The following is a 23,742-nucleotide window of genomic DNA, read 5'->3' as shown; positions in this document are numbered from 1 at the left end:
AGTACATAACAAAAATATGTTTTGCAGATCGACGCCAATTAAAAATTGCAAGGTGTGCAAAGGATCGTCGAATGAAGCAACGAAGGGAAAGGGTAATAGAAAATAGTCAATATTCAAACAAGAGTCTAAAAAATATGTTACAGGTTATATGGTTCTACGTAGACGCCCTCCCGGAAGGTAGCCATTGGCTAATAGATTTGGCGGGCCTTCGAATAGCCTATTGCGAAGGCCGCCTAGGTATTCTGGTATTCTGCGCTCCTTTATAAACGGTATTTGATAACAGAGGTCGATGTTTGTTATAATCGGCTTCTAACAAATGTACTGTTTTAGAGCAAAACCCTAGATAGGGGGACAAAATCCACAAAAATAAAACTAAATAGAGTGTAAAAGTATATTACTGTATAAAAAAATAACAACTGATATTAAGTAGTTGTTATAATGTGTATATCAAAAGTGGTGCTATGTAAACCAACAGATTGATCAGAAGTAATGATACAAGGAATAAGGAGAATTATTCGTTAAGAGGAAATACTGAGGACGCTGTATGCATACAAACAACGTTCGTAGGGTACAAATATTTTTATTTCGTTACATGTAATACAAAAACAAGCGACGGGTTTATTCGTACCCTGAAGATAGTTGTTACAGGTACTGCAAAATACAATATTACATGTTTCATTACAGTGTAGTTGCAACTCGAGTAATATGCGTGCTTCTAATAGGTTTATTTGAGCTGCTACATGATAAGATTTGACATATAATGCGAATAATATAAGATAGAGGGTCAAAGAGGCGTTATATGTGACATGTTGTTAAAACCGACATCACAACGTAATTTGTCGTTCAAAATCCTGTAATTTGAGGTGTCATACGATGAGATTCACCATACAATGCTAATAATAAACGATAATGTGCCAAAAAGGCGTTATACATGACATGGTGTTAAAACAGATATCACAACGTAATTCATCAGTCAAAATCCTTTAATTTGATGGGTCACACACTGATTTCTGATTATCCGTTCAAAAGATACATGGTACATTGCCATAACGGCCTAATGGATAACTTGGTTGAACTGTAAATGCTTATTTATTGTATTGACATTAAAACAAAGCCATTAGCATAGAAAAATCTCTTATCGCAGTTTGATCTCTAGCAAATCCTAATTAGCTCAATTTTGCACCAAGTGCTCCGTGCAATATATCATTAGAAAGGTATTTTCATACATATTAAGAAAATCACTGACCAAGTGTGTTACGGTCATTATTTATGTCTGAAAACAGCAAAAAACTACAAAATCTCAATGTACTATATTGACACAAAATGTACTTATATGGTACCAAAAAAGGCCTTATACAGAACATTGTGTTAAAACAGACATCACAACGTAATTCGTCATTCAAAATCCATGAGTAAAAAATCAATTTTGCACCAAGTGCTCCGTGCAATATATCATTAGAAATGTATTTTCATGTATATTAAGAAAATCACTGACCAAGTGTGTTACGGTCATTATTTATGGCTGAAAACAACAAAAAACGACAAATTCTCAATGTACTATATTGACACAAAATGTACTTATATGGTACCAAAAAAAAAGGCCTTATACAGAACATTGTGTTAAAACAGACATCACAACGTAATTCGTCATTCAAAATCCATGAGTAAAAAATATAGAATATGTATTAATAAATAAATCAAATAGAAAATATAACATCAAGTCGATAGACCCTTGAAATGCGCAAAACTGTATTCATTCAGAGTTCATAATAAAATTAGAATACCTCTGTGACATATTCAACAAATTAAATGATCTTAATGAGTCTTTGTAGGGAAACAAGACTCATATTATGCAATTGGCAGATAAAATTACTGGGTTTCAGACGAAGTTGCTTGTATGAAAGAGAAAATTAGAAGATCAGCATATTGACGGTTTCCCGGCGTTCCTACTTTACTAGGTATTCTACAAAAAAAAAATCGATAGAAATTCTCGAACCCTCTTTAAAATTATGTTTACACAACACATACTATCATTGAGCGAAAACTTTGAGAAATATTTTCCCGAAGATCTGGGGCAATATGACTGGGTCACAAAACCTTTCCAGTCATCCACATCATCGGTACTTTCAACAGAGGAAGAAGAACAACTGACATTGTCCTGTGATTTCGGCCTAAAGCTTCAATATGACAAGGATAAACTGTTTTAAATTTTAGAGCTCAGTTTCTCATGAATATCATGTCATCAGCACTGCTGCAATAAGGTTTTATTACCATTTGCAACTTCGTACTTGTGCGAAACGGGCTTTTCTGCAGTTACAGTAATTAAAAACAAGTACAGTTCAAACATAAACTTAGAAAAAGAAATGAGAGTGCCAGTTTCCAAACTGGCGTCTAGGTTCCATAAGCTGTGCTCAAAAAAGCAAGCACATCCCTCACATTAACCAGGCAGTTACATAAATAAATATCCCTTTTTGCTTTTATGCCTTTTGTTTTGATTTCGTTTTTAATTTCTAATAAAAATTATAACTGTTCAAATAATGTTTTTGATATGACTGTAACCTGTTACTAGGCTAGTACAAAAATTGGTAAGTATTATTGGGTGTATTGGGTTGAGGGGCGTCGCAAAAAATAGCAAAGTACCAAGGGCGTCACAGCCCGAATAAGTTTGGGAAGCCCTGCTGTAGAGTATTACAGGTGTAAAGATGGTGAAAAATTAAATACGTTGGGGTGGGTAGGGGTTGTGGTACGGGTGTAGGTGCTGTGGTACGGGTGTAGGGTTGACATGCTACAACGGTAGTAAAATAGTGGCAGGGTGAGAAATGTTGTTAGCACAAAAATCAAGACAAAGGAAATACAATGAACAGCTTTAAGCACATCAAAATTATGAGTTTCTAGTATCAAACAAACAAAAAATACACGCATAGAATAATAAAATAATCATAATAAAATAAAATATAACTAAAATGTACCGAAAAATAACACACTTTTAAAAAGCAGAATACGGCAAACGTTATGTATAAATCATCAATTGTGTAAAACAGCAGTGTCGAATACAGCAAAAAATGTGGGCAAAAAAAAAAACAAATGACACACCAATGTGATAACCATAGAATAAAATAACCATAAAAAAAAAAAAAAAAAAAATATATACGTAAATATAACTAAAAACATACCTTAAAAAAGCAGAATGCAGCAAAAAACGTTTGATGATAAAAACAAGTAACAACAAAAAACATATTGGCAGTGAACGGAGTAAAAACGAACAAACTACCGATATGTGTTAAGCATTTACTGGTAATTGTAAAAACAGGTGTCGAAAAACATTATACACTACATATGCGGCACGGAATGTGTGGACGGCTAACTCTACACTCTACGAAGACGCCGGTGCGAATGTAAGATAGAAAAATGTTTTTGTAAAAATCGGTACAGAAAAACAGGCCACATAAGACAAACAAGTGATAAACAACGAAACAACGAAACACAAATAACCATTCAACGAAAGTTCTCGGCGAGAAAATACAAAAACTGTCGGGCACACGGTTGTTATCAGCAGTAGCGGTTTTCAGCAAAACCACTAAAAGCAAGAATCGTGAATAATAAGCTTGAAAAATATTGTACTTAATTTTGATTAAAAAATATTGGATAAAAATATCTAGGAATGTATATGAATATTTTTTTACAATAAAAAGCCCCTCTAGATTTACCCCTCAAAAATAGTAGCAAAAAAAAAAGGTAAGTAATTGCTGAGCAATAGGTTTCCCAATAGACCGAATAATATGTTTGTGACTGATAAAATCAATCATCGACTCGATGGTTTTGACAAACACAAATATGTTTTGCATATGGCCCCTGATATTCTTATTAATATTGACTAGCAAAAATCAATATTGACCAATAGGTCCTTTGACAAAACAAAAATATGTTTACGACAAACAACCCAAAAAGACCCTGAAAACCTGTATAAAAAGGGTGTTCTTGTATGAAATGCTTCACATCACAAGTTCTAGTGTCGAAGTGACTATTTGGTAAGTACTCTCATTTTTTAATTATTGTGAATTGTACCATGTATTTGTTATTGTTACCCGTATATTCAATTTGTCCATAAAAATAACCATGCTAATAGTGTGTAGACGTATGAAGTAGTAGACTAAAACAAGGCATTATTACAGATACAGCCCTATAGAACACGACGCAAGTACCTGCAACTCTCTCTCTCTCTCTTGCCTAGTTCTCGTGAAAAAGCCAGAAGGATCTGGAACAAAAAACAACCCAGCAACTTCTTACCCTGTGGCTCAAAAGCTGTCATCCACTTGAGTGAAAGGCTGCAAAACACAAGTTCTAGTGACTATTTGGTAAGTACTCTCGTTTATTATTATTATTGCGTATTGTACCATGTATTTATTATTGCTACCCATATATTCAACTGTCCATAAAAAATAAACATGCTAATAGGGTGTAGAATTATGAATTAGCAGGCTAACACATGTGGTATTACAGATACTGTCCTACGCACGGCAAAACTGCATCGCACCTAGTTATCGTGAAAACATCAGAAGACCCAGGCAAAAACAAACCAGGTGGCCATCTCCATTCCTAGTTTCTCTCTTAGTCCAGCAGCCGTGTACTGCAGCACACAACCAAACAAAACCCACATTATCTTCAAAAAGGAAACAAACGACAGATAAAGTAAGTGCTCAAGAGTATGTTTTTTTAAAACTATTTTTATTAAAATATTAACGTAACAGCAACATATGTACAACATTTTTATCCCGATCTATATAAAGATATACATTTACTCCCTTAACTGTTCCTAAAGCTGTTGAGTGTCTGGGCTTTGTACAACCCCCGAAGCCGTGCTGAACAACAATAGGTAGCGTCTACAATAAAAAAAAATACGTCAAAACACTCTCTTAACCAAAAGTCTAGGCGTTAACTGTTTATAAAAAATCTCATGCTCTGTGTATTATCTTAGATATGTTTTCTTTGCCATTTTATTAAAAAAAAACATCCAGACATTTTTCGTTCGTCTTCTTCTTCTTCGGAGGTTCCGTAGCCTGTCGGTGGTGGGAAAGAACCATCTTCTATATAACAAATAACTCAAAAGCTTCAAGGTGTAATATCCGTACAATAATCATCATCATCATCATCCAGCCTCAAAAGTCCACTGCTGAACATAGAACACCTCACCTCGTTTCCACCCCCTCTATCCTGCGCCGCTCATATGTGTTTATGTAGGTTTTCTTAAAGTGTCAGCGTTCTCTTCACGGGTCTCCATTCCAAGAACGTCGTTGTCCATCTGTCATTCCAACCTTCTTCTTCTTCTTGTATGTAGGCTTTAAAGCCTGTTTCTTCTTCAATATTAGCCTCCTAAATTGTTTAAGTTATCGCACCATCTTTTTCTTGGTCTGCCAATACTTCTTCGACCATTTGGTGACTTATCTCTTGCTATTCGTACTATCCTATCCTCTGCCATTCTACTAATGTGTTCGTTCCACTCCTGTTTCCGTATTGTCACCCATCCATTGATGTCTTCTACATTGCATGATCTTCTTATGTTTTCGCTTCTCTCCCTATCGAACAGACTTTTCCCTGATATTTGTCGGAGTATTTTCATCTCTGTTGTTTCTAGTAGTCGCCTCGTTTTAGATGTTTCAGGTCTTGTCTCCGCCGTGTATGTCAATATAGGTCTAATTGCTGCTTTATAGATTCTTACTTTTGTGTCTTGTCTTAGGTGTTTGTTCTTCCAGATTGTGTCATTAAGAGATCCCGCCGCTTTGCTTGCTTTTAAGCTTTGTTGTCGTACTTCCTCTTCAACATCTCCGTAACTGGTTATATCTATTCCCAGATATCTAAACCTTGGTTCCTGCTGTATTATTTTCCCATCAATTTCGATTTTACATCCTAGTGGGTATTTAGATGTTGTCATACATTTCGTTTTTTCTGCTGATATTATCATGTTGTATTTCTTTGCTGTTGTATTGAAGATGTGTGTTAATCTTTGGAGATCGTCTTCTGTCTCTGCGATTATTGCGACGTCGTCTGCATAACATAATATTTGGATTTCTTTATTCCCCATTCTGTAACCATGACCTTTACGTACTGCTTCTATTATTTCGTCCATTATTATATTAAAGAGTAGTGGGCTTAATGAGTCACCTTGTCTGACACCGCTTTACACTGGTATAAACTGCGTTAGTTTTCCATTTACCTTTGCCTGTATACGATTATGAAAATAGATGTTTTCGATGGTTTGTATAATATTGATTGGTATGTTTCTTCTATACAGTAAATGTAAGACGTCTTCGACTTGAATGCGATCGAAAGCCTTTGTGAGGTCTATAAAACATAGATATGCTGGTTTATTGTACTCAATGGCCTTTTCTGTGATTTGTCTCAGTACAAATACGACGTCTACACAGGATCTTCCGGATCTGAATCCTTGTTGTTCATCTGCTAAAGTTGTTAGTTTATTGATTTTGTTGGTTAGGACTTTTGTGGTTAACTTAAGTGCGGTGTTCAGTAGATTTATACCTCTATAATTATTGGGGTCTTCTTTGTCTCCTTTCTTGAACATTGGTATCATTATGCTGTTTCTCCATGTGTCTGGTATCTTGCAGTGCAATATTAGTTTTTGTATAAGTTTTGTCATCTCTAGGGTTATACTTTCTCCTCCGTATTTTAGAAGCTCGTTGGTTATTCCGTCTGGTCCTGGTGACTTTCTTTTTTTGAGCGAATTTATGGCTATCTCTACTTCCTGAAAACTGATTTCTATTTCGTGTCTTAATTCAGGTAGGTTATTATTTTGATTATTATTTTCCTTTCCTTTGAACAGTTCCGTCAAGTATCTTTCCCATTCGTTTGCTGGTATGTTATTGTATTCCTTCAATTCTGCCATTTCTTTCCGTTGGGTTCTTATGAATCTCCATATTTGTTTTTCCAACCCTTATTTGTTTTTCCAACCCTTCGTCGAAATTCCAGTTGCAGGATTTCTGTATTTACCGGTGATAGGTATTTAGTTTTCTTTAGGTTTATTTCCATCCCGAAGGTTTCATGCTACCTCGCTAAATCATTATATATAGTTAAGTGTTTCTTACCTGTTCCCAGGGAGACAACCAGCTCCTAGCGCGAGCTAACGCTTCTTTCTCAATGTGTTCTACAAAAAAAAAACATATTTAAAACATTGTTTATTTATTGCGGTTTTCGTGTTTTCTTACCCATTTTTGCACAAACACTTTAGACGTAGTATAGAATACAAATAAAAAACCTATAATGTTACAAAAGCTTATCAATATATTATACGGCGTATCCCTTTTATAGATGGAGCAGCTATGCACACTGCAAAAAGTTGTTTATGTGAAGGTGTGCTTATTCTGTGGTAAACCCTTTGTCAAAGTGGAGCAGCATCTCAAACAACACCTCACATGTCCTAGATGCAAAAAAACATATAAGACTGTTAAAGGGAGATTGAATCATGTATGTAAACATTAACCTGTCTTTAGTATCAGTAAGCAAGTGCAAGGTCACGGCTAAAAAACGAGATCAAGCTATGTAAAAGTAGAAATACATATATTTGTATTAACGCTACAGCCTTATTGTATTACCTAGTGTTTTTCGTTATTTTAGAAAAATGGTCACAAAACATCTGTTATATCCAGTACTCATCCAACGTTTGAAGTCTTTTGATGAGTGGTTACCAACCCACCCTATAAAACCAATAGTACTAGCTGTATGTGGCTATTCTTATACGGGGGTAAACGATAAAGTCTTGTGTGCTGCTTGTGATGTAGTTGTTAATAATTGGCGGGTAGGTGACATACCTTTAGATAAACATAAAGACGATTGTTGTTTTCTTGCTGCATATAAGCAAGCTCAAAGATTAAGGGATGTTCAAACACGGTTAGACACTTTTCCGTATCGGTGTACCTTAGTTGAACAGCACGCCGAGTTTGGTTATTTTTATGAAGATAAGGAAGTATACTTTTTAACGAATAAGGATATTTCTTTAAATAGTGTTAGAATAGACACTTTTAAGAACAAACCAGGCGAACGTTCACCTCTGCGTGTTCAAATCGATATCAGATCTGCCGAGAAAGGCATTATATACACAGGGCCTCTTTTTCGAACGATAAGTAGCAAATACTGTGTAATAGTTGATGTATACATGAACGAGGACCATGAAACAAATGTTGTAGCAGACACAAGTGGAGTACAAACAAACGCTGCAAACAAGATGATAGATCAGCGTCTTATTTGTAAAATCTGTTTACTTAAGGAAATTAACACGGTTAATCTGCCATGTCGACACGCTACATTTTGTCGAGAATGTTCTCACTTACCCAGAACCACATGTTGTCTATGTAGAAAGCCCATAGAATATATAGCAATGCTGTAGGATCAGTGTTATATGACTCTTCTTTTCGTTATCAATTCTTCTTTTCGTCTGTCAACTCTTCTTGTCATTAAACGGCAACGGTCATCAGTCATTTCTTCTTGTACGCAACGTGAAGATAGTGTCAATTCTTCTCCTTTCTTTCATCTCTCTTCTCTAAGGGGGGGGGGTCCCATATATCACAGTTTCTGAGTTTTGCTAAAAACTATAAGCTTTTGTTGTTTCAGATGGTTCGTGCAACCGAGACGGTTCTACACACTATGAAACAGCTGTTATGCGCAAATTGTAGAACATATAAAATATGTATGGGACAACCCTGTACGTATAATCTTGCAAATTTTCGGTGCCATTTTTGTCGAACGGGCGATGAAGGTTTGAATCATTTTAAAAAATACACAGCACGGGGTAATAAACGTTCCACAACGTCAGCTAAAAAACCTCCAATGCTTTAGCATACACAACTATCTCTCTCTCTCTCTCTCTCTCTCTCTCTCTCTCTCTCTATCTTTCTATATCTCTATCTCTCTATCTCTCTATCTTTCTATCTCTCTATCTCTCTATCTCTCTTCTCTAAGGGGTTTCGCATATATCACAGTTTCTGAGTTTTGTTAAAAACTATAGGCCTTTGTTGTTTCAGATGTGTCGGTCTGCCATGAAAATGCTCCACCATACGAAAGTGTTATTGTGCAGAACTTGTGGCAAATATAAAGTATGTGTAAGTCAACCCTGTACAAATAATCTTGCAAATTTTCGGTGCCATGTAAGACCTGTGTTCTTCTTTTTCTTTGACTCTCTCACTTCTTCTTCTGTGACTCTCGCACTTCTTCTTCTTCTTCGTTCTTCTTCTTCTACCTCCACGTCATCTTTCTTCTTCTTCTACTTCCACGTCATCTTCTTCTTCTTCTTTGACTCTCTCACTTATGTCACGTCTTTTCGAGTCAAACGGCACGTCCTACGTCAAATGTCACGTCAATCAGGTCACGTCCTCACGTCCTACGTCAAATGGCACGTCAGATATTGGTAATATGTTGTGTGTGTTTCGAAAAAGCAGTCAAAAGGTTTTTAGCATTTAGAAGCATATCTCTCACAAATTCAACCTAACAATACAGACACTGATAAAGGTTCGTTGTGTTTTTGTTTCCTGTGCTCTCTTCTGGGCTGTTTTTTGTAAGAAGGTTTTTTTAATTTTAGTAAAAATGACCCCTTCATATCTGGAATATCCTTTAATCATCCAGCGTTTGAAGTCTTTTGATGAGTGGATACCAACCCATCCTATAAAACCAATAGTACTAGCTGTTGCTGGTTTTTATTATACTGGTAAAAATGATAAAGTCTTGTGTGCTATCTGCGGGGTAGTTGTCAATAATTGGTCTGTGGGTGACATACCTTTATATAAACATAAAGAGTGTTGCCTGTTTCTGGTTGCCTATAAAAAAGCACAAAAACTACTAGCAGTCGATGAACGCCTAAAAACGTTTCCCCCCCGTTACAAAACAGCTAAAAAGCTTGCATCCTGTGGTTTTTACTACACAAAAGAAGAAGGGCTACGTTATATAACTAATAAGGATATCACTACATACAGTGCTAGATTAGATACATTCCTACAGCATCCCGGACCATCTAAACCTCTACGACTTGCCAATATTAAAAGAGCTGCAGAGTTTGGTTATATACAAGCATATGTAGGCTCGGATAGTCGTGTGATAAAAACAGATATTTGTTTAATCATAGATGTTACTGTAAAAGAAGACATTGCTGTGAATAACGAGGATATTCAAAATGGACGTCTTATTTGTAAAATTTGCTTCAATAACGAAATTAATACAGTGTCGTTGCCCTGTGGCCATGCGGCGAAGTGCTTAGACTGTTCTGCTTTAGTTCAAGAGACTTGTTGTATATGTAGAGCACCTATTGCTTTCACAACAAGACTTTATATTTAATGTTATACGAACGTTGGCGTGGTTGCTTTCAGATATTGACACCTGTGCTGTATATTGTCATAACAACCAGAACCCACACCCCCACACCAATCAGATATTTTCTTTTTTTTATTAAAACATTTTTAAGTCGAATCTATTAGAAAATCAATACAAGAACCTATTGTTTTTCTAGTAACATGGCCTGTACTATATAACGCTTTTGAATCATCGACATGTAAGAATGTATGATGCGTATTTACATACTTACTCATTCACTACAAAAACCGCACACAATGGCACAGAGGACTTGATCAATACTTTAAATAGTTGTTTAGAAGCTGTAAAACTAAAATCAAACTATGTAAGAGGTGATAAAATTAGAATTATTGCTAGTAACCCTCACTTTAATCAACCACTTTCCACAAACACGTCTACTAATACTACGTTTGCTACTTACAAGTACTGAAATTACCTAGAGGCAATGGTCGTAACCGTATCTTAAATTTGTCGAGAAACGTTCCAATAATATTCTGCTTTTATCACCTAGCCTATTTATTTATCGTTTTTTTTTTGTTCTTGTAGATAATGACCGGAAGGCCTGCTCGTGTGTGTGTGGATTGTTGTTGTACAAACCAGTCGTCTGTGTCTGGAGACGAATGTTGGGATGACGAGTGGTATGAATCACCCCTGCCATACATCAAACGACGATACATGTATCTACACCTGACGAGCTGTGGGGTTGATTCAGACCACTCGTCGCCGACCCAACCCTCGTCTACAGACACTGACAACATGTTTGTACACCAACAGTTGAGTGTCTCAGTAGACGAGTGTTGGGACAATGAAGTATATGAGTCTCCATTATCTCATATTAAAACAGCAGCATCATTTAAAAATATTATTAGGGAGCAACCACCGAAAATGTCGAAAACGCAAAAAACAAAATTTCGACAGGCGGAACGTGAGCGTCACCGACTATTGTTTTTTAAATGATGCTCTTGTTTATGTGTGGGTAACAGTTAGGCTAAGTTATTTTTCTTGTTTTGCTGTTTTAGTTTTACCCTTATTCTCTAGTTTTTAGGTTTTTTCGTGTTAGGTTAGTTTTTGTGTTAAGTTTTGTTGTTAAAGTTAGGCTGGTTTTTGTGTTAAGTTTTGTTGTTAAAGTTAGGTTAGTTTTGTGTTAAAAGTTAGTCTATAGTTTGGCTTTTTATTTTTGTCTTTGTAGTTTTTAGGTGTTAGGTTTTATTTTCTAGTTTTTTAGGGTTTTTCATGTTAAGTTGCTGTGTTATAAGAATATACTTTTTTCCTCATTCTTTTGTTTTTTTAATTGCCTACACACCTCTCTCTCTCACTATGATATTTACGACCTTCTTATTTTATCCATTATGCTCTTGAACGTTTTGTGCTGTTACTTAAACATTTCTCACACTTATTTTAGAACACAGCTATGTGTAGTGAGTATTGTATTGAAGACTACGAAGTGTTGCTGGATGATCTCGAAATATTAAAAATGGCTAGTGAGTTAGAAGCACGCATATTACTCGAGTTGCAACTACACTGTAATGAAACATGTAATATTGTATTTTGCAGTACCTGTAACAACTATCTTCAGGGTACGAATAAACCCGTCGCTTGTTTTTGTATTACATGTAACGAAATAAAAATATTTGTACCCTACGAACGTTGTTTGTATGCATACAGCGTCCTCAGTATTTCCTCTTAACGAATAATTCTCCTTATTCCTTGTATCATTACTTCTGATCAATCTGTTGGTTTACATAGCACCACTTTTGATATACACATTATAACAACTACTTAATATCAGTTGTTATTTTTTTATACAGTAATATACTTTTACACTCTATTTAGTTTTATTTTTGTGGATTTTGTCCCCCTATCTAGGGTTTTGCTCTAAAACAGTACATTTGTTAGAAGCCGATTATAACAAACATCGACCTCTGTTATCAAATACCGTTTATAAAGGAGCGCAGAATACCAGAATACCTAGGCGGCCTTCGCAATAGGCTATTCGAAGGCCCGCCAAATCTATTAGCCAATGGCTACCTTCCGGGAGGGCGTCTACGTAGAACCATATAACCTGTAACATATTTTTTAGACTCTTGTTTGAATATTGACTATTTTCTATTACCCTTTCCCTTCGTTGCTTCATTCGACGATCCTTTGCACACCTTGCAATTTTTAATTGGCGTCGATCTGCAAAACATATTTTTGTTATGTACTTTTATTTTTTCAAATACAGTGTCAACTTACTCATGATGCTTTTCATATAATAATGGATATTTTTTATCATTAGTCCTTTCATGTCTTATCACCGTAACCACAACACTATATACACGACTCTTATCGTACAACCATTCCCTTCCACCCGCACAAAAGCCTCAACATATTTATAATTCATATTACCCGGCTTGCCGTAGATAAAATATTGTATGCAACTATTCAGTCAATTACATAAAAATAATACGCATTTTTCTGAAAAGACTTGTACGTGAGATGTTTGCAGGTTTGGCCACAGCGTAAGAATGGTATATGTTCATTGTAGGAATGTATGATTGGAGGGAGATCGAGGATGTTTGATGGTCGTACTGTAAAAAAATGGTATACGTTCTTCTAGACGGCTTGGGCATAGGCTATAATGCTCTTTTGCTAATGTCTTTGTGATTGCTGCTCTTTTGCTAATGTCTTACATGTAATAAACGAACCAATAACAGCGCAGATAGCAGATAGGTGCTACATGGATAAGCGGACACTTTATTTGGCTTTCTGACTACATCCGTGTTATTTCTCATTGGTCGGTGGTTGGGGCTAAGTTCTCGTTGGGCGCTGGGATGGACTTTGGTCTCATTGGTCCATGGCCGCTGCTGTGGGTGGGCGAGGCTTCGTTCTCATTGGTCGGTGCCTGATCATTGGTCGGTGGTTGGAGCTAAGTTCTCGTTGGGCGCTGGGATGGACTTTGGTCTCATTGGTCCATGGCCGCTGCTGTGGGTGGGCGAGGCTTCGTTCTCATTGGTCGGTGCCTGATCATTGGTCGGTGGTTGGGGCTACGTTCTCATTGGGCGCTGGGATGGACTTTGGTCTCATTGGTCCATGGGCGCTGCTGGGGGTGGGCGAGGCTTCCTTCTCATTGGTCGGTGGGCGGGGCTAATTGCTCATTGGCCCGGCGGGCGTGGCTTTGGTCGACGGGCGTGGCTTGCGGTGGGCGTGGCTTGCGGTGGGCGTGGCTTTGTGGTGGGCGTGGCTTTGTGGTGGGCGTGGCGTGGGCGTGGCTTGGGCGTGGCAGATAAAAAATTTCCCACGCTGTCAAAATTTTCCCACGCTGAAGTGGCCCATACTCTGCTAGAGTGCCTTTCTCAAGTGATTCAGTTTACTATGTGTTTGCATTTTAAAGTCTTTAACTGAAGAGGTTGAGGAGAGGGGAGCTGTTTGTCTCGAGTTGGTCATTAAGAATTATATCTTTATTTTTCAATTTATTAATTTCCATAGATTCTAACAAAGACAGCTTAAGGCCTTTGTTTTGAATATAAAGAATTTAAAACTGTTCATTAAAAGAATGATTATGGTCTAGAAAGTGAAGTGCGTATGTAGAATCTGTTTTTATATTTTTGGAAGCCCTGTTGTGTTCTGCTGGCCGTTTGTCTACAAAAAAAAATAACTTTAGAAGTAGAAAAATGATACACCTGCATTTTTATACAAACCTAATGAAAATACAGACAATGACTGCTTTAAAACATCAAAGTTAATACATTATTAAAAGAAAGAAAGCTCAATATTAGAATTAACTAAAGAGCTAAAGGCTGAAGAGGTGCTATGAAAAAAATGCTAAAATAAACAAAAATCAAATACATTCGCTGGTGCAATAAATACATACAATGTTACTTGCATATCATTAAAGTTTCTGTATTCAATTAATTCTATCCGCGCGTGGAAATATCTGAAACTGTCTGTGGGGGGTCCGGACCCCCCCCCCCCAAACTGTCTTGGCTGTGGTATCAAGACAGTAATTTTTTTTCCAAGTTATTATTATTATCTTGAAAAAGTGAACGAAATTATTATTATTTTTTACTAGGAAAGATTATACCTTTATATCATAATATAAAGTGTACGGTATATTAATTTTTAAAATCATCAGCATATTGTAACAAAACTTCGACTAAGAAATATTTCTTTGACTGTGCATCCACTTGACTTTAAGTATCGAACCCTGCCATATGTTTTAATATGCATAAGCTGTAATTCGATCCGTTTAGATAACAGTGGCTAGTGGCTATGCATTTCATTTTTTGAAAATATTTGTTTCACAGAAGATGAAATATTGTTTGCATGTGATTTTCTTTTCCGTATTTCAGATTTCAGTTCATTCAAAGATAAACAGTCGAGGCGAGGGTAAACATTGACCGCACTTGTATTTTTGAGTTAGAAATTTTTTTTTTTTTTCATTTTATTAAGTGCAAATTTACAATCTACTCCAATTAAAACACAGAGTATTTAGCAAATAGTAGCAAAGTCTTGAATCCTGGCATGCTTTGGGCACCATCCATCGATGGTTCTCCAATACACCTAATCAGTTAGGTCCTTTGGCCATGTCCTTTTCAGTCTTCTTCCCACCAGTGGCGGCTGGTGGAGTTGTTGAATAGTTTGACGTTCATGGGCGAAATTTCTTTCTTGGGCTTTGGTTTCCTGTAGTCTAATAACATCTTCGATGAATGGTATCCCAAGGTCATTATGGATAGTTATGTTGGAGACGTATCATGGTACATTCGCCATCATGCGCAGCGTCTTTGATTGAAAAGTTTGCAGTATTTTAGTGTTGCTCGGTTTGCTGCAGCCCCATAACTCTGTACCATAACTCCATATCGGCTTTAGTATAATTTTGTATAATAATACTTTGTTTTCTAATGATAACTGGGACCTTTTACCTAGCAGCCAATACATTTGTTTGACTTTTAAATTTAGTTGAGCTTTCTTGGTTTTGGTATGGTTCTTGTGAAGACTTTTCACCGTTTACTTTAATCTTCCATTTTGTTAACCATGTTTGAAGTGAACTTAAATAGTTTTGCAGTTTGTTAGAAGCTCTATCTGGGTTATCGTCTGATGTAAGGATTCCTGTATCGTCGGCAAATGTGGCCATAGTAATGTCATCATCAGCAGGTATATCAGCAGTGTAAAGGAGATAAAGGAAGGGACCGAGGACACTACCTTGAGGTACTCCGGATTGTATAGGATGATATTTGGAAAGTGAGGTATTTACTTTGATTTGGAAAAATCGCTCGTTCAGATATGATTTTAATACCAGGTATATTTCATTAGGCATATTCTTTTTCACTTTATACAACAGGCCTTTATGCCACACCTTATCAAATGTTTTTCCACATCAAGGAATACTGCCGCACACATTTTCTTTCCCTCTAAAGTTTCTTTTATATAATTTACAATCCTTTGGCACTGCTGTATTGTTGAGTAGTTCTGTCGAAAGCCAAATTGATGGTCAGGTATTATGTTATTTATGTTTATTCTTTCGAGAATTCGGACTAAAAGAAGTCTTTCGAAAATTTTTGACATTATTGGTAGAAGGCTTATAGGACGATAGGAGGAGGGTTCTGTAGACGGTGTGCCCGGTTTCGCAATCATAATTATTTGTGCGTATTTCCATTGAATAAGAAAGTGACACAGTTTTATCATGCTGTTATATACAATAGTTAGCAGGACTATCGCTTTTCTAGGTAAATGCTTTAGTACATCACCATTAATTAAGTCATAACCTGGAGCCTTATGCGGGTTTATTTTATTTATCGCCTTCCAGATCTCTGTTGGTGTACATGGTTTCAGTGGTAGTGATAATTGACAAGGAGCGTCGAGAAATGTGTATACTTCATCTTCAGCATTGACTTCTGTATGTAGACTAAATACCTGGGCGAGATGTTGTGCTAATATGTTTGATTTTTCTTCATCAGTTTTTGCCCAGCTTATATCCGATTTTCTAATTGGTGGAATAGATGTTATTGGTCTCTTGAATTTTTCGGTCGCTTGCCATAATGAATGGTCATTAGGTGTTAGGTTGGAGATGTAATATTTAAAAGTCTCATTACGGGCCTGGATTAAAGCTGTACGCAGTTGATGTGTTAACCGATTTAATTGTGTTTTATCCCGGGGATTCCTTGACCGCTGCCATTTGCCTCTAGCTCTTCTTTTTTCATTTAAAATTTCCTTAATTTGTAAAGGAATGTTATGATCATGGGTGGTAATTTTTTTATCATCTGGAGTTGACTTCCATGCAGCATCTTGTATTACTTCTGTTAAATGTTACACTGCTTTTTCGATTTCATGGGGTTCTTTAATTCGATGTTTTAAGTTTATATTTGTGTTAATAATAGCTTGAAATTGTTCCCAGTTGGTTCTTTTATTACAGAGTTTTGCCACAGGTTCCTTCCAAATTACAGTTGTAATTAGTGTTATGATTATTGCGGTGTGATCTGAACTTAAATCAAGACTGGGTTCTATTTTGTAATGTATATTTGAGATACCTTTGATAACGGCAAAAGTCTAGCAGGTCAGGAATACTGTTTTGATCGGTCGGCCAATACGTTGGCTGACCTGTCGAAAGGAAGTTTAAATTATTTTTCTGCGAGCACGCCAATAAATTGCTACCATTTGGTGTTATAAGCCTCCATCCCCATACGGTGTGTTTGGCGTTCCAGTCTCCAGCTGCTATAAATCGGGGTCCTAGTTCTTGAAAAAAGGTCTCGTATTCTTCAATTGATATGGAGTGTCTAAGAGGACAGTAAAGTAGAGTTAGAAATAAAAATTAAAATATTTTGTTATGCATATACAGGGTGTTTGGTAAAGAATGGGCCATAGCTTAACCTCACGTTCCTGAGGTTAAAATAGGCCGATTTAAGCTAACTTACCTTAGTACAAAGTTTAAAATAGCCGAGATACAGGGTGTCAAAATTAAACTTTTTTTTATTTATTATTGAATATTTCCTGACAGGTATGAGATACCAACATGAAATTTGGTATGTGGGGGTTTTTTGGATCGAGAAAACGAAATTCCCTACCAAAAATGATGTATTGCCCAGAGGGCGCCACATACGCCTTTCAGCACTCATTTATTTCGTTCAATTTTTATCCCTCACTCTGTATAATTTTGACATTAAAATTTTTATTCTCCTGTTGGTTCTACTTGAAAAAGGTATACTTTTTCATCTCCCTAAACTCAAGCGTTTTCGAGATAAACTCATTTTAAATCTTCGATACATCATTTTTAGCATAATATCATTGTAGTTTTCCACCCTAAAAATAACTGAAAACCATAATAATTGTACCAGTTCTCAAATTTATGTCATTGCATCGCAAATTCCATTTGAAGAAATTTGCGATACATTTTTGGATAATTTTATGGTTTTAAGTTATTTTTCGGGTGTAACTACAATGATATGCTAAAAATGATGGTGTATCGCAGATTTAAAATGCGTTTATCTCGAAAACGGTTGAGTTTAGGAAGATAAAAGAAGTATACCTTTTTTAAGTAAAACTAATAGGAGAATAAAAATTTTAATGTCAAAATTATACAGAGTGACGGATAAAACAAATTAAACGTAATAAATGAGTGCTGAAATGCGTATGCGGCGCCCTCTGGGCAATACATCATTTTTGGTAGGGAATTTACTTTTCTCGACCCAAAAAACCCCCACATACCAAATTCATGTTGGTATCTGATACCTGTCAGGAAATATTCAATAATAAATAAAAAAAAAAGTTTAAATTTGACACCCTGTATCTCGATTATTATAAACTTTGTACTAAGATAAGTTAGCTTAAATCGGCCTATTTTAATCTCAGGAACCTGAGGTTAAGCTATGGCCCATTCTTTACCAAACACCCTGTATAAATAAGAATATTTTTACATAAAAGAAGTGTTTTTCAAACAATTGTGATTGTACTGTTTGTTGGTAATTAAAAGTTAAAATTCTTTTAGTTTTCGTGAGTGAGTTTTTTAGTGAACTCTGTATTTAGTCTTGACTTTGTATTCTTATTATCATGAAGAGATTTGCACCACAAGAGAGTTCTCAAAGAAAAATTACAAAATTTTTTCATATGAAACCAGTGAAAATTGGTAAGTAACGTATTTTATAATAGTAGTTATGTACAGGGTGATCAGTTAAGGGTAGCGAGCGGCCATATCTCATAAGATATTGGTCGTATAGATTTAAAAAAAATTCATGATAAAAGTCGCCAAGAGAAATTGCTGGAAATTATTTTCGAGTTTGTCAAACGTACGCTAGAGGGCGTAACAACCAACACAAAGTAGAAAAATGGGATTTTTATAGAATTTTGTCTAATGAAAATTTATCGATGACATATTTACAGACCATTTCCCTACATTTTTTGTCTAAAACGTTTTGTTCTCTCTATCAAAATAAAGCGGTGGGGGAAGTTCAATTGTTTTTTTAAACAAACCAAAATTTCTTCCGTTTCTTTTGACCGATTTTAGCAAACTTAGGCTCATATGAAAGAGCATAATTTGCACTACAAAACGCTTATTTGGTTTTGAATTTTTGACGTTTGCTGCCGCCGCTAGATGGCGTTAACTGAAATGGTAGCAAATTTTTGAGTTTTTTTCAAAAAAAAACAAATGTAATGGTATACATATTAATTTTTATATATTTTAAAAGAGGATAAATTTCTCTGTAATTTAATGAAAAGAATTTATTCTCTACCTTGTTTTGAACCGTTGATATTGACCAAAATATAATTTTATTACGCCACTGTTTTTTATCAAAATAAAAATCAGTTTTGTAATCTCTTATTAGTTGCTAACAAAAAGATGAATCTAAAATTTACTCTAAACATTTCTTTCAATACCTTACCGTCTAATCTAACAAAAAAATTGAGTTGTGTTTGGACCCCCCAAGTACATTTCCTGGCTACGTGCCTGGCAATAAGTAATCTCAAAGTTTGTCTCACATGCTTTCAGTCGATAAAAGTTTTTAGATACGACATGGAACTCAGGAAAGTAATAATATTCAAAGATAATTTGATCTACTATTTTAGTATATTTCTCAATATTTTTATCCCCATGGGAAGTCGGTTGACCTAACTGCATATACCTATCTGTTTATCTTTATCTTGGGACACAAAATATTAATCCTCTTCATATTAGTGTGTAGTTGCCAACAAATTTCATTAAAAAAATTAATTACAAAAAAATTCTGATTTACAGTAGATATACAGACAACTACAGGAAATTTATTTCCCTTGTCTAATTTAATTTTACCTTTGATACGTTTTAACACATCGTTGATTGGGAAGAATAGTATGATATTTCAAAAACATTAGGTTTACAGAAAAGGCAATTAAAGATTGAGATGGGTTACGAGATCGGATTACTTAAGCAATACAATATTACACATCCTTTTTATCAGAATAATTAAAACTTACAGTATTAACTGACAATATGGGTTTTACATCCAATCCATATACCACCCCCAACTCATATTTTTCATCCCCATTTTGAGTTATAATACTTTTCTCTATAAAAATGTTCGGAATGGGACGTTTCGATGCCGCCGGTTCATCGCCAGTCCATTTCATCGCCGTCATATCTCGCATTTCCTAGAATTCCTAATTAATACTAAAAATAACTAATAATTGTAACTGTCGAAAATTCGGAAATATATCAGATAGCGATTAATTGACTGGCGATGAATCGGCCGGCATCGGCATCGAACTGGCGGCATCGAAACGGCGGCGATGAAACGTCCTAGATCCAAAAATGTTGTACTATTTCACAAATATCAGGTTATTAGGGGCAATAAAACGGAACAGTTTAAATGTTTTATTAGAGTTTAAACAACAATTAATGAAAAAAATGGCAGTTATAGTACAATACCAATATAAAAAAATAAAAAATTTGGGCCCCCATTAAAAAAGTGAAAGTTTCTACAAGTTAGCGTAAAAATCCCTATAGTATTGTGGCATAACCGCTACATTTTTTTTCAAGAAGAGAGAGCAGGCCAGCTTTCTTTTTTCACTCATTCCCACTTTCTTCTTGTAAGCTTGTTTTAGAGTAATGTCACGTGCTGATGGAAGTCGTCGTTTGCTTTAAAGACTCATCAGAGGATGATGAACACGTACTGGAAGAATAATTTGGGTCGCCCGAGGTGTTATCAAAGACTGAAATACTAGAAGACCTGGTTGATATGGAAGACGAAGAGCTGCTACTGTCCTTTTCACACTCCCTACTGATTGTAAACGTTGGTCCTATTTCATCTTCAGTACCTGTGGTTTCGTCGATAGTTGGACTTTTTTGGTTTTCTTTGTTTTCAAAATCAACAGCCATATGAAAATATTGTCCGTATTGTTTTTCAGCTAAAGGAGAAGCAATTTTAGAACTTTCATTTATAACACAGTAGTACATTGTAACTTGTTGGTGACAGAATCATTGACTATATGAATATTATGGTTTTCACTTTCGTCGATAGTTGGACTTTTTGGTTTCCTTTGTTTTCAAAATCAACAGTCATATAAAAATATTGTCCGTATTGTTTTTCAGCTAAGGGAGAAGCAATTTTAGACCTTTCATTTATAAAATTAGTTTCTTGTAACTAGAACTTCTTTCTTGCTTCTAGAACAAAATACATATTAGCTATTAGGTCCATAAAAATTGTGCAATCAACGCACATATTTATTAACTCTTTTCTGTACACTGGATGGAAATTTGAACCACTTACTAATCTATTTTTATCAATTTACACCTACGCGAGAGGTTTGTATTAGGTACTTATTTTCTCTGTTCCTATTAAGTAATGTTATCTTTAATTGATGAAATTCCCACAGTTTTGATTTCGGCTTACACTCGAATGTTTATCAGTTTGTTGTTTCTTGAAAAATGAAGTCATTTAACACGTGCAATCGAACAAATCTATGAAAAATCTCGTGCTGCAAAGAGTTTTAGAAGAAACGAAAATCCTAGTTTAAGTACCTAGTAAGAAAAAAAATATTTTAAGGAATAGAATAATAAAACCAAATAATTTCTTGGATTTGAGTTAAATTATGTCGAAGACAATGTTAACTAAAAATATCACGTTATACTTAGGGCAAAATTATATTCACAGGTGTACTTATTTTATTCAAAAGTATCATATTATTTGTAATCATCATACTGACCAAAATTATAATAAAAATAAATGCTTACTTGTTAAAGAAGAGTATGATATTTTGAAATATAATTCTCTTGCTCCAAAAATATTCACTAATAAGATGCAAGCAGTGTTAATCTTTTGACTTATAATAGTTTTGATTAAATAAAAATGACCTAAACTTAGCACGAACTGTAGACAACTGAGTTACCCGAGTCTTCTCCACAGTGGTTGTGTGGAAGTGGGACATGCCATAGTTGGTCATAGAGCTCTCTAGTGCTTGTCGTTTAAACTGCACTTACAATACTTTTTTCCATAATAGATCTATTCATTCTGAGTAGTTTTTTGATATAAACTAAAAATGAACGATTTTTGACTTATCATACTATTCTTCCCAATCAACGACATGTCCTATTTATTTTAATATGCTCATATCTGCAGCACGCAGTAGGAGATAAATAGTGGGAACATGAAATTGCATGCATAGAAACCGGCCCAATTTAAACTTTTGAATGAAACTATATTATTTATGAAACTAATTACTTTCGTAAAAATGGGCACCCTTTTTAAAAGCAAATTTAATAGGCTATAATGTGAGTATGAATGTGTCATGGATTGCTGATCATTTATATGCAAAGAAAACGATAAGCATAGCAAATAGTCCAAGAGCTGGGACCGTATTTTGCTCGTGAAAAGTAATATGGAAAAACTATAAGGGGATATGTTGAATTAGTTGTGTACATGACTTTCCTCAGAGGCTCAAGTCAGAATGGGTGACGAGGCTAGATATAAGGGGCCAAAGTCGCGGTCTTTATTATTTTTTTTTGTGGCGCTCATGATCGAGATAGTGTACCAAAATTTGGGAGTAAGTAGGTCATGACGTAACTAAGTAAAATCTCCAGGGACTAAACGCTGCCTGGGATAAAAATGTTGTGCTGCGTTACAAAAAAAAAAAAATAATAAAAACTGCGATTTTGACCCCTTAAAAATACCCTCTTGCAGACCCCTGGTTTCTGTCCCTAAAGATTTTGATTAGTTGCGTTATGATCTACTTATTTCCAAATTTTGGTACACTATTTCAATCACGAACGTCGCAAAAAAACCCTTATAATGTTTATATTCATTCCTGCCCCCACCCCTATGTCGGCTAATCAGCGTTCCGCTGCTGGAGATTTTACTTAGCTACGTCATGACCTACTCATTCACAAATTTTGGTGCACTATCTCGGTCATAAGTGTCACAAAAAAAATAATAAAACCGCGACTTTGACCCTTATAACGAGCCTTGTCCTCCACTCTGGTTTCCCCTCTTGGGATTTTACTTAGTTATGTCATTGTCTACTTATTTTCAAATTTTGGTGCCCTATTTCAATCACGAACGTCACAAAAAACCCTTACAATTTTTATAATTACCCCTGTCCCACCCCTTTTTCGGCCATGCAGAGTTCCGACCCCGGGAGATTTTACTTAGTTATTTCATGACCTATCTACTTCCAAATTTTGGTGCACTGCCTCGATCATGAGTGTCGAAAAAAAAATATAAAAACCGCGACTTTGACCCCTTATAAGTACCCTCATCCCCCAATCTGGTTTTAGCCCGTTGGGGAAAGTCATGTACACAACTAATTCAGCATATTTCCGTATAGTTTTTTTATATTACTTATCACCAGCAAAATCCGCTTCTATTTCTCCGACTAAAAGTAGATAACGCCGGAAAACCGAAGAAGACAATTTCTTCTTTGAAAACTTTTGTCATAAAATCAACAAAGGGGGTATTTTTTTTTTATTATTCCCTTGGATTTTTTTCAAAATTCGTTAATTGGACATATTGGTGTCAATTCGAGTGCCAGAGTCAATTTGTAGCACTTTTCTTACATAAAATTTTCCTCTCGTTATTCTGCTGTTCGCAGAATTTCTCTACGAGTTACGATTCGTAAGAGAAAAGCTTCCGTTAAAGAGATAAATGTATCAATTTCCAAAAATTAAAAAAATCATAATATCTCAAACTTAACTTCAAGAGTTAAACTGTTGCACTTTTTGGGACTTGCTGGACCAGGTGTACCTAATAACGCCGGAAAACCGGAGAAAACAATTTCTTCTTTGAAAACTTTTGTCATAAAATCAACAAAGTGGCTACCCTTGGATTTTATTCAAAATTCGTTAATTGGACATATTGGTGTCAATTCGAGTGCCAGAGTCAATGTGTAGCACTTTTCTTACATAAAATTTTCCTCTCGTTTTTCTGCTGTTCGCAGAATTTCTCTACGAGTTAC

The 23,742-nt window shown here is 35.5% G+C and overlaps 1 protein-coding gene across 1 annotated transcript; it reads left to right on the top strand.

Moving 5' to 3' along the window:
* Nucleotides 1–4,012: 4,012 nt before the first annotated feature.
* Nucleotides 4,013–11,623, top strand: LOC126886028 (uncharacterized). The gene is made up of 4 exons (XM_050652862.1): nucleotides 4,013–4,028; nucleotides 4,173–4,355; nucleotides 4,501–4,689; nucleotides 10,894–11,623. The coding sequence occupies exon 4, from the start codon at nucleotides 10,897–10,899 to the stop codon at nucleotides 11,302–11,304; it is 408 nt and encodes a 135-aa protein (XP_050508819.1). The 5' UTR covers nucleotides 4,013–4,028; nucleotides 4,173–4,355; nucleotides 4,501–4,689; nucleotides 10,894–10,896; the 3' UTR covers nucleotides 11,305–11,623.
* Nucleotides 11,624–23,742: the final 12,119 nt, after the last annotated feature.

The sequence above is a fragment of the Diabrotica virgifera genome, chromosome 6, assembly GCF_917563875.1.
Source record: "Diabrotica virgifera virgifera chromosome 6, PGI_DIABVI_V3a".
In the NCBI taxonomy this organism is placed as follows: domain Eukaryota; kingdom Metazoa; phylum Arthropoda; class Insecta; order Coleoptera; family Chrysomelidae; genus Diabrotica; species Diabrotica virgifera.
Note: the sequence above shows the minus strand (reverse complement) of the source record. Positions and strands in the feature narration are given on the sequence as shown.

Bases quoted from the DNA above. Each gene is read 5' to 3' on its own strand.
- LOC126886028 (XM_050652862.1), top strand. From the start codon at position 10,897: ATGACCGGAAGGCCTGCTCGTGTGTGTGTGGATTGTTGTTGTACAAAC.